This window comes from Perca flavescens, chromosome 11, assembly GCF_004354835.1.
Source record: "Perca flavescens isolate YP-PL-M2 chromosome 11, PFLA_1.0, whole genome shotgun sequence".
NCBI classification, from domain to species: domain Eukaryota; kingdom Metazoa; phylum Chordata; class Actinopteri; order Perciformes; family Percidae; genus Perca; species Perca flavescens.
The window spans coordinates 31,609,232-31,621,438 of record NC_041341.1 but is presented as its reverse complement, the minus strand read 5'-3'; the positions used below and the strand labels follow the sequence as shown (position 1 = coordinate 31,621,438).

The window sequence follows — 12,207 nt, the reverse complement described above, 5'->3', positions numbered from 1 at the left end:
GCAAAACACTGTAGATTTACAGCACTTTGTTCAAATGCTAACACACTGCTGTCAAAACTGTTAACCACACATTCAAAACAGAATAGATTTCAGTCTGGTGCCTATCAAACACTGCTGATTGGGATTTTAGCTGAAAGCCTAAGCAGGTGTCTTATTTTAGACTAGTTATTGAACATATATGTTATTTATACAGAGAAAGCTCAGAAAGCCTTTTTTTGTATACAAACACCAAATAAGAATGAAACAATTATACACTGTACCGTTTGAGAGAAACAGGTAAAAGAGCAAAGATACCAATATGTCCAGGTAAGATGTCTGAGGTTATGTACACAGCTATAAAAAAAAGTGAAAAACACAATATCTTTACAATAGTAAAACTGTGTTCTTACTGTTTTTCAGAAAGTAATGGCGGTGAAAGCAATAGAAACACCACATTCATTTTTATTTAGAGATGATGCAGACATCCAATGTGATGAAGAAAACTTGCCACATGATGCTGGAGAGAGGCAGGATTAGTCACACTATTCTTTGGTACGGTTACGTATGTACCTTTAGTTTTTTTCCCCCAGTAATTCCATAAATTACTAGAGACAAAATACTTTATTGAAGAAAACTGCTGATTTTCATTCCTTCTTTTTTTACCTTATGTAAAAATTGGTATGCTATACAATCTATATTTTTTCCTTAAATAAACTATTGAGTAGTGTCAAGTCACTCAAATTGTTCAAACTGTAAAGATTATAAAGTTTGTAATTTCTGTATTGGTGTTTGACACTAGTGTTTTTACCCTCAGTGTGTTCTGAGTGACAGTGTGTGTTATCTCAGTGAGGCTTGTGCATAGTGTTTGGCTGCACTGAGCCTGTTTTGCAGCTGATGTGAACTGTTTAGCTCAGGTGACTGTTGGTAGTGCAGACTGTAGTTAGAGTTTTGCACATGTGACTCCAGTTGTGCCCACTGTCGTTTAGCAATCGGAAAAAAACTGTAAGTGTCAAGAGTTTTTATGATGTGTGGTCTGTCTGTGTATTAAAGTACCGGTGAAGGCTGATTGAGCAACCTGCCGTGCTCATCCAGCAGTTATAGGCATCCACACTTGGGAGCTGAAAAACTCTAAGGGCACCTTGCTGGTAACGGATGAGGGAGGGGAACATTTGTCACTCACTCCCACCTCTCCTGCTCTGAGACGACCATCCAATCCGGTCACTCTAGAACACTCGTCTATCCTTCAGGCTACAGCTTACTCTGAGGACTGGCTTTACCTTCAGCTTTCGGACTGCATCCTTTACAACTTCGGTGCCTTTTGGGGCTTCAACTTCGGTGTTTCCAAGGAACTGGAAAGAGAACAGAAAGGCATACTATGATATGACAGCAACACAGCAAGGACAGATACTAGTCGGCGTTTGGTGGACATAAAGATAACAAATAGGGGTGGGGGAAAAAATGTATACAGCACAGTATTCCAAGATTTTCTGTGGCAATGCTGTATCGATACAGAGATGCCAAGTACCGATCTGTTATTATATATGTGTTGGTTAGTTTGTCTGCTTGACAATCCCATTTTGCAGCAATAAAATTGAAGTGAGATGAACAAACAGAGAAAATTTATCTTTTTAGATACAACAGATGTTGACAAAGTTTCCTTTTGGGGACATCATTTGAAATTGGGAAAAATTTGAAGTTGGAAAACAGGTAATACGGTAAATGGCAATATATTGCAGAATATTGCAATATGTTTAAAATTGCAATAATATCGTATCGTGACATAAGTATGATTTCGTATCGTGAGGTCTTTGGTGATTCCCACCCCTAATAACAAAGAGAGGATATAAATAATTGTTATTCAGAAGTATGCATTCATTGGACATAATAGACACAGGCCAGTAGGAGTGAATGTGTTATTGTCCTTCAGTCATAAACTGCATAAAGAATGAAGTCCTTTACATTAGCATACCAATCACTGGTGACATTTCAGTCACTATCATCCATTATTTCTTATTCTAAGTTCAAATGAATGTAGATAGCATTTGTATTAAATTATCCATACTCACATCCTTCAGAGACAGACATTAACCACCCGTAACTTGCTTGGGTACCAAAGCATACGCACATGAGGAATATATGCACACACACACACACACACACACACACACACACACACACACACACACACACACACACACACACACACACACACACACACACACACACACACACACACACACACACACACACACACACACACACACACACACACACACACACACACACACACACACACACACACACACACACACACACACACACACACACACACGAGCAGCAGCACCTCTGCCAGTCACCAACAGATGGAGCCATTAACCTTTATGCCAGAACATTGTGTTTTCCATCTGGCAGCAGTAGTAGTAGTAATTGTTCCAGTCACACACACACACTGCTTGAGTGGCTCCTGAGCTTAATGTCTGTAGCCTGTTAAAATATCAGACTTCATAAACACTGGTGTCAGCCCCTTAAAGGTTGGGAAAAACAAAATAAAAAAGTTTCCCACTGGAACTCAGCAAACAGCTCAGACAGACATGGATTGCCTTGACTACACAACAGAGTCCGTATGAAGCTTTCCATGACTTGGTCCATTTAATCTTGCAGCTCGGCTTGCAGACAAATTGGCTAAGTATACATTTTTTATGGAATAATACAATACTCTATAAGCAATAGTCTGTTTTGGGCATTTAATGAACTTGGACATTAGTTACTATAATAAAGCTCAACAGTCAAGCCTTTTTGAACGGCTCTGGTTCCAGATGTGATTTTCCCCTTTCAATTTCTCAACACATTTCTTAAAATGCTAATATAAAAAGTTTTAAGATTGGAACCAAGCCAACCAGCTACGAGATGAAAATATTAAATATTTGATTCGGCGCAAAAGAACATTTTGAAAAATGGCAAAAAAGGCAAAAGGTACAAGACTGTGTACATAAGCGATCATATGCTTCAATGGTAACAGCTCCCTAGCTGTTCACGGGTCCGCTAAACATTTCCATGTTAATAGCTAGCTCCAACAAGATAAGATTGCGAATAAAACATGTCTTTCTTAAAACAAGGTTGATAGCATGGACTTCTGGCTTCTACAGGTGCATAAAACCTTTGTTTTTTAGATTCTCATAGCTCGTGGTCAGGCTACCTTGGATGGTATGGCTAATAATCAAAATCCTCATGGAGAAAATGAACGGGATTTTTACTTCCGGAACCACACTGACGAGCTCTATTTTGTGAAGCAGCGTGTTCATGCCGACATTAAAAAACCCACTGATATATACATATCAAATAAAAAGAAATGTAAAAAATTGACTTCATAAAATGTTTGTTGCATTACAAATAACAGTCAGTGTCTAGATGTAACCTTCAACTTCTTTCCACCTGTCCAAATGCAATGAGGCAGGAGAAACAACACCAAAATAGTTATCAATAGAGGCAGAAAACAGATTGAGGTTTTACACCTAGTGTCAGCTCGCTGCACCGGTGTGACAAATGTACTCCATGTCCTGTTAAGGACATGTCTGAGAACGCCGCTGACAGATGCCCGGAATAGAATGGAGAAAGCACTCGTTCTTGACCAGTGCATTCTGGGCTGCGACTGGGGAGGTTTCACAAGGTAGACCAAGCTCGGAGGCTCATCCATCAATTGGTACGTGCAGCTGAAAGACGAACCACCCCTGACCCGCAGTGACGACACACGCGCTAGCTTAAAGGGGAATGTGCACCCTCGGATGCAGAAATCTAACAAAATATGCACTTTGTATATGTCATGGCAGGTCTGAAAAGTTAATTGAGATGACACCACGAGGAGTGAAAACTGCAGAGTTTCACCTCATTGTCTATGCACGGCTCACGCCTCCTGATTGAAAGGTTCTATACATTTTTGGACACATTCTAGTAAAGTGCAGGATCTGTGTCATGTACAATTTAAATGACTTCTACGATTGTTGATGATGGACACAGCGTAGGTGTGCAGGGGGGATACAACCCAGCCAATATCTAGAAGAGGTAGATTTGTCCCCCTCAAAAAATATTAACGACAACCCCAAAAGAACTAAAACATAAGTGTTCAGGGCGCCCAGATAGCTCAGTTGGTAGAGCAGGCGCCCATATATAGAGGTTTACGCAGCAGGCCCAGGTTCGACTCTGACCTTCGGCCCTTTGCTGCATGTCATTCCCCCCCCTCTATCTCTCTCTCTCTCTCCTTTCATATCTTCAGCTGTCCTGTCAAATAAAGGCCTAAAATGCCCAAAAAAATTATCTTTAAAAAAAAACATAACCGTTCAATACAACAATGAAGTGAACAATACAGGAGATTCATTTATGATAGTAATTTCCTTTATGTAAATAAAGACATTTCCAGCATAAATTGATCCATAGAAATTAACCACAATGCCGGCAATTAAGTGATTGATGCTCAAAATTGTATGGGGGAGGACCCCCAGATCCCAGTTATAACGCCCCCACCCCCATGTTTAAAAATAAAAAACCTACGCCACTGGGACACACTGTTCCTATCAGCTTCCTCAACATTTTCTCTCTTCCTGTAGCCGTGAGGTCAATAACACTTGTAGATTAAAGAGGTCAGCAGAAACTCATTAGAAAACACCAATAGGAGCTTCGTACAACAGCCAAATACATACGGAGTATCTCAGAGCAGAGAAGTGGCAGAGCATTGAATCAGATGGGCTACAGGAGTAGATGACAGTCTCCAATCTAATCGCACCTCATGAGAACATAAAGCTGATTAAATTCAGAAGAGGAAAAATAATACCTGGACTGACAAATTCTGGATCCTGGGATAAACACCGAACTGCAGATCTGTCTGTAGAGGCTGGTTTCTTAATACATATGTGGCCCCACGCCCACGGTATCATTTTGGGCTGAAACTAGCGATTACTTTCATTATCGATTATAGGACTGTGCCCTCTTAGTCGATTAGTTGAGTCATTGGTTTATTTGTTATTAGTCGACTAAAATTTCTTTAGTCGATTACAGATTTTGTATGCTTTTTCATATTGAATGACTTATTTCCAAGAAAATCATGAGCACATCTCTGGTAAACACAAGATTTAACGCAGCAATTACAGTATAGCTGAACCAATTATTTGAATAATTGTGCGAAAATTCAACTGTTTTATTTTTTGGGGTGGTCATTTTTTGAAGCCCAGAGCAAATTCCGCCAATATGGTTTGAGCTTCTCCAATGTGAGGATTTGCTTCTCATCTCAGTTTTAGATAATTGAAAATGAAATATCTTTGGACTGTTGGACTACAAAACAAACCACTTCCAGACGTCACATTTGGCTGTTTTTTCACGTTATTCTGACAGATTATAGAGTACACAGTTACTTGATTAAATGAGAAAACAATCAGCAGACTAATCAGTGATGAAATAATTAATAAATAATAACAAGTTGCACTCATAAAAGCATTACTGTTATTTCCAAAATCCGAAGGATCATAAGAATGCCAGATAATGATTTAAATACTCTAAATACATACTAGACCAAATTAATAAAAAGTTATTTGCTTTTTATTGTGTCTGACGGTGTTGGCAACTGGAAAAACTACAGCTCTATTTTATGAAAAAAATACAAAATGAGGAGGTTGCAACGGTAAATTGCTGAACAGCCAAGACCTTGGTCTATAATGATATACCTTCAGATTTTAATAATTTAACCAACTTTTTTATTTTCAAAATTAAAACCTGTTTTATCCAAATTCCCAAGAATCAGTGCTACTGAATCCTTTACTTGTGTATTTTTCTTGTGGCCTTGGAAGTAGGCAAAGTTTAAAAGACAAGTCTAAAAACACTTAAATTAACTTTAGGTTATACCCACCATGTATAATGTTTTAACCGCAGATTGTAAAATAGAGAGAACCTGACCTCAGTGATCTCATTAGTAGCTACAGTGCTGCTTTCCACTATGTGCCATGTCACAAATCATACTTCATCTAGCTTTAGTTCCGCAAATCTGACAAAAAGGTAGTTTAGAAGTGCCATCAAATCGAAATTATTTAAGACACGGAAGATTGATATGACCTTGTTAAATCAAGGGATTAAATAATGAAAAAAATTCTGTCTTTTCTTGAGGGATCTCTCTCTTTTCTAACTAGCTAGACGACTGTGCAGTGAATTACTAACTGCGCTTACTTTTTAACAATTCTGAGTGCTTTAAACCAGGAAGGATAGGCCAAGCACAGTCTCAGCACTTTGGCTGACTCATTCTTTCCAATTCCTTCAGTGATGAGTGGTGTACTCAGATCTCAGCAAATTTAGCCAGACAGGCAACTCATCAGTGAAAGCCGACAAAATGCAGACAGTAAGGGAACTGACAGCATGGCTTTGATTTTAGAGATGTGTCCTTTGCCAGTTCTGCATGTTTCTTTGCTGCATACAGTAAGGGAGATGCAGTAGTTTGGGGCATGCAGTAGTTTTCGAGCTCTCCCTCAATTTCATCATAACATTTCTGAAGCTCAGGATGTAGGCTGACAGATCTGTTGCCTCGCAGGAGAGAAAGTTTTTGTCGAAATGAAGAAGAAAACCCGTCTGACAGAGTAGTGCTCCCCAAAGTAGACAGTCCTCCCTTCAAGATGTGTTTGTTGGATAAGTGAAAAAAATACTTTTGAATAAGTGTTTTGTCGCCATGTTTCAAGTGTGCCGTTTCATTTCAACTTCCTCTCGTGTCGAGACCAGTTTTGGCTCCTTTTGACAGAAGCGTGAGTCACTTTGCATAAACATCCCACGCTCACACTCATTTATGAATAAAAAATAAATCAAGAAGGCTAAAACATGGGAAAAAATCTTTTAAATTAAAGTTTGACAAGTTCGACTTTTCCCCCATCACAGCACTGAGGTAAAACAGCAGCTCCGGAAGACAAATACTAGAATATTACAATATACAGTTCATACTTAATGGGTAACTTCAGTATTTTTTAACCTGGACCCTATTTGCCCATGTGTTTGTGTCCATGTGTCTGATGGTAACAATTTCTTTTTTTAAATTGGTCTATTATAAAGCAAGACAGCTACAGTCAGCAGCGGTGAAACAAGCTGCAATGTAACGTTAATGGGAAATTGTGCACCTTCAATTTTCGTCTACTAAAAGTGCATGTTTTGTCGCCGACATGCTCAGATTATTATTCTTAGTGTCTGACAACATTATGGAAAGGATCTCTACAGAAAAAGACACGTTTTATAAAGAGTAATATATTTTTTTGTTTAACATTAAAAACTATTGCCAAACCCACCAGACTCCACTTAAATAAACAGTAATTTTATCATCATAAAACACATGTCATTCAAAGTCTATAGAAACAAAATAAAACTATCAAAAGCTGTCTTGGTTTGTCTTTCCACGGGTCCAACAATCACCACTCGGGTTTGGTTGAAATTAACCCTTAATTTAGGGTTAGGGTTAACTTAACCTAACCTAACGCTAACCCTAAAAGTACTGTTTATTTATATGGAGTCTGGTTAGTTTGGCAATGACAATATCAGTGCTTTTTCTGGTTAAACAAAAAGGAGCTTACTCTTTACACACTCTCTGCCCTTAGTACACTTACAATAACAATCTGAGCCTGTCAACGGCAAAAAAACAAAACAACCTTTTAGTAGATTTGAGGGTGCATATTTGCCCTAAAGGACTACATTGCAGCCTGGTTTATGTCTGTTGGTTTAAGATTTCTTGCTTATTTCTGGATCAGTTTCAAAGATTGTTGTTTACATTAGTCATGCACCAATGCTTGGGAAATTTGGGTCCAGGTTCAAAAATACCGAATTCACCCTTTAAGATGCGGTGGCATCCAAATAAAAATGATTAAATATCCATATTATCACGCAACTCTTAACTTAAGTCACTTGGAAATCAAATAGATGATGTAAAGGGGTAAAGGGTGATTCCATTAGGTGCTATGCTAATCAGTATGCCAATATGCCGGACTTTGCACTTTGTGAGTTGCTGTCCTCAATGAAAGACCTGGCTGTCTCAGGGGAAATGCATCATGGGACACCTGGACTGAATGGCGTGATAGGCCTGACAGAGAGTGAGCAAATGAGCAGTAAAAAAAGAGAGATTTTGTTTTGTTTCTGTATTTTACTTTGAACACTAGTAAAGCCTATCACCATTGTTTAACACCAAAATGGCCCTCTGGTCTTTTTTCTGTGTTGAATTTTTTACAGTCACAAAGCTCTGCAACAGTCAGAAACATACCTTGGCATTGTAGGGGATGTAGTGCTTGGCCAGTGCTTCCGGGGTGTGCATCCATGATTTATCTGAAATGATACAAAGATCTCACTTAATAAAGCAGTTTGAATCAATGGTCTTATCCAATAAGATATGGCCGATACACAGTGTTGGGAGTAACCTGTTACAAAAGTAACACAGTAAAATGAATGTAGTCCTTTTTGCTTTAATGCAGTAATATAACGCATTACTGATAACATTTTGGTAATATTATACCCGTTGCAATTTCAGTAACGCCGACATTTAGTGGTGTTTAGTTTGTTTGCTGTGAGCGTTATTTCCTGTTGCTGGATTTGGTGGTTGAAATGACTGCAGAGACGGATACATTTGCGAGATGGACATTAGTTTTTTACGTTGCGTCGAAGCGAGCTGTCCCATCACCGTTCCCGTGGTCAGAGCCAGAACCAGAGACTGTACGGACAACATCTGTGTCCCAACAGGTGATGGTATGCCAGCGTGGACAGCAGTGTGTCCGAGCTGTTGACCGATAACATGTCTGGAATTAATGTTTAGGCTTGCTACATGTAACATCATTACATTTTATCAACGGTGGAAAGTAACTATACCGTACTTCAATACAATTGTAAGGTACTTTTAATTAAGAATTTTAATTTTCTCCTACTTATTAGACTACTTCTACTCCACCACAATTCAGAGTCAAGTAAGCCTATTATACCTTTTACTTTACTATTTATTTTATAGCTTTAGTTACTTTGCATATTCACATTAATAATACAAAATATTATGAATAAACTATGATCTATTAAAGTGGATTTCATAAACACTGGTGACTTTATTGATCCCGTGGTGAAATTCACAAGCTACCTGCCAAGTCATTCCTGCGCTGTTATTTTGGGGAAAGTAACTCAAAAGTCACGCAAAAGTAGTGTAAAGCATTACAATTCAGAGACAGTAATATGGTAATATAACTAATCACTCTCAAATGACAGTAACTAGTAATCTGTAATGTATTACATTTTGGAAGTAACTTGCCCAACACTGCCAATACATCTACATAGTTGGTCAAAATAAGTGGTAAAAAACAGACATTCGGTACAACCCCAGTTTGGTTGAGAGACAATGAATGTGAACATAATGTAAGCGAAAAATGTGTACTAGGGTTGGACATCGTTGTGTGTTCAAATAAAAAAAATGATAAGAATTGAATATGAATATTCAGGCATCTATCATCTCTGCTGGGCTGCTTGACTGGGGATGCGGGCTACGTGACTCATCCAAACTGAAACTAAAAGTGAAATCATAGGGACACAAAAGCAGCTACAGGAGCTATCTACCACCATTAAGAATTTAGGATGTCTGTCATCTTATCGATTGTGAGGTTCTTTTGCCAGAAATTAGTGTGTTCCATAGACCTGTAAAAATAAGTGCTTGTTGTACCAGTAGCTCTTGCTCTCTTACTCTCTCACACACACTCACGCTCTGTTTTTTCTCACCCTTGGGGGTGTGTTGTCCAGAGGCAATGCGCAATTACAGCTATCATAGTCGGGATCAACGATTCCTTTACAAAGAATATGTATACAGCATTTCCTCTCTAACGGGCGTTTTGGGTCCGATCGGGATTGCTGTGGACAAGTAACGTTACACAGGGTAATATACTAAAACAAAGTTTAACCATGTATCCAGCCAATTTAAATAGCTCACGTTACGTTATTGTGTGAACAGTTAACTTCATTTAATATGTGCCAATTTATTTTATCGGGGTGCAAATGTTCCACCAAAACAAGTTCCTTCCCGAGACTGTTTAGCAGAGCTACTGTTACTGCGTCTGGAGCTTAGCGCCGCCCAGGACCATTGTGATTGGTTTAAAGAAATGCAAACAACCCAGACCCTTTTGTTCTCCTATCCGGGAAAGTATGTGTGATGTAGCCAGACCTTACTCCACAGTGCTCTGGAGAGGTCTTTAACTATCAAAACTGAAAATGTAACAGCATGCAAATTATTACTTTTTAAGCAGGCAATGAAAGCCATTAGCGCGGTGTTGGTGTGGACGTCACGATGGCTGTTGGGCATCGAAGATGGACGATGACATCACTCATCAGCCCAACCCTAATGTGTACTTGGAACCAAGGCTGGCAAGATAAAAAAAGAGGAGACTGGGATTCCTAGAAAGTTTTGTGCTCAGTGATAGTCCGGTTTGTTACACATTGAGAGATGGTAGTTGGGTTGTAGTTAGGCCAACAGTTTCAGTGATAATTAACACTAGGGCTGCACAATACACTGTATATATATATTTTATTATCATCATTGGGATATCAACTTCCGCTATAAACACATGGCGAAAAGTTGCGACATATCGTAAAAGACACTCAAGAGATTCTTTGTGTTAAATGAAAGAAAATATCTGTAAAAAACTGCATATTAAAATGTAAATGCCATTTTTTCTAGTGGTGCCTTTTATATATATATATATATATATATATATATATATATATATATATATATATTCAATTAAAGTTCAATTTCTTCAATACAAAAATGTTGGAAGCTATTGCTTTTCATTTGTTTTTATTCAACAAGCAAGTTGTTGTATTTAAGCAAAATAATGAAAGTAGCAGTAATGCAGAATTGAGTAGAGTTTAGGATCTCTTTATTTTTTGCAAGTAACGTTGGTATAGCGTTATTCAACAATGTTATCGCATCATTTCCTCATATCGTGGAGTCCTAATTAACACAGAATCAGTCTTTGAAGATCACACCAGCACAAAATGAGCAGTGGGGTCAGAGCTCATTAGGAGTCATTGATTCAGCATTTCCTCATCATCCATTCTTTTCTTCCTTCATTTCCTTCTCCTACGCGGCTTATCGCCCTGTTGATGACTCCTGTGATAAAAGATGGATGACAGTGACCTCGGGGGGCACTCGACTCCTGTAGGTTGATTACGTTAATCAAGACTTTTTTGCAAGGTGCAAATGTGTGAATCAACTTCACCGTGTCCTCTGCCCAAGTATGCTAATGACTTTGTTCACATTGATGTTGTTGGCTAAGTGGCTTTAATGAATTTCAAAGTCTACTCTAATTAGTGTTTCTTTGGTGCCCCGCATTGGCTTAATTGTGATTGCTTATGTTTGCCAATCTCACATATTATTTACACGCTAAATAACAGGCTTACTCTTGACATGCAAAGGAAGCCATGTTTAATTCTTCCGGTAATCTGTCTGATGGAAGGAACTAATGACACAGGTAAAACAACCACTTAGACAGAGATGGTAACTTTGTTCCACTTTTTCAGACACTGCACGGTAAAGTGGGGGCCTTTTCCTCTACGTACATGGTTTTCCTTTTAACTTTACAAAGCAGCTGTGCAATGAGATTATCCCTGCTTGCACCTTGCAACAGTCTCCTCCAAAATGCAATTCATTTCCTAGTGGGACTCTTGAATGAAAGTCCATAGAGTAAATGATGTATCTCCTCCTTTATTGTACAGCTAAGGAGGCTTAGACACTGAATTCCAAGAAAGAGAGGAAGGATGGAAGGAGGAGAGTGGTGAGGGCTGACACAGCGGCACGGCAGGTAGGCTGACTTTTTTTTTTTTTTCGAGTGGGGTCAACACACTGTTCTTATTAAAGAAGGGGAAGTGTGTGTGTATACTTATTTCTCTCACTTTGACTCACTCTGCATTAAAAGGCAATAACGTGAGCATACCAAGAGTGGCAAAAGTTTCAAGTGCTGCCCGGGTTGCTAAAAGGAAAGATTAACTGTTGGGGCATGAGGATGAGTGGTGGTGTCTGAAGGTCACTGTGTCCGGTTGAGTTGTCAGGTGCTGGATGAAGATGAGGGAAAATTCGAGGGATGACAGCCTGAAAAGTGTCTGACACGCTGTAGTGTACAGCATACAGGGAGTGCATTGCTCCTCAGTGTTTCCCCTGTTTCCTGCAGGACCAGCTGGGACGCCTGACAGCATACAGGT

General features: G+C 39.0%; 1 protein-coding gene across 9 annotated transcripts in view; it reads right to left on the bottom strand.

Annotated features, from left to right (window-relative positions):
* Positions 1-12,207, bottom strand: part of gulp1a (GULP PTB domain containing engulfment adaptor 1a) — a 123,062-nt gene that overhangs the window by 16,322 nt on the left and 94,533 nt on the right. For 8 of the 9 annotated variants that reach the window (XM_028590564.1, XM_028590566.1, XM_028590560.1 and 5 more), the window contains 2 exons: positions 8,246-8,307; positions 1,257-1,328 (listed from right to left, as the gene is read on the bottom strand). In XM_028590564.1, coding sequence (XP_028446365.1) covers positions 1,257-1,328; positions 8,246-8,307 — 134 coding nt within the window. Of the gene's footprint in view, positions 1-1,256; positions 1,329-8,245; positions 8,310-12,207 lie in introns of all 9 variants that reach the window. The other variant, XM_028590565.1, reaches the window with a different exon arrangement.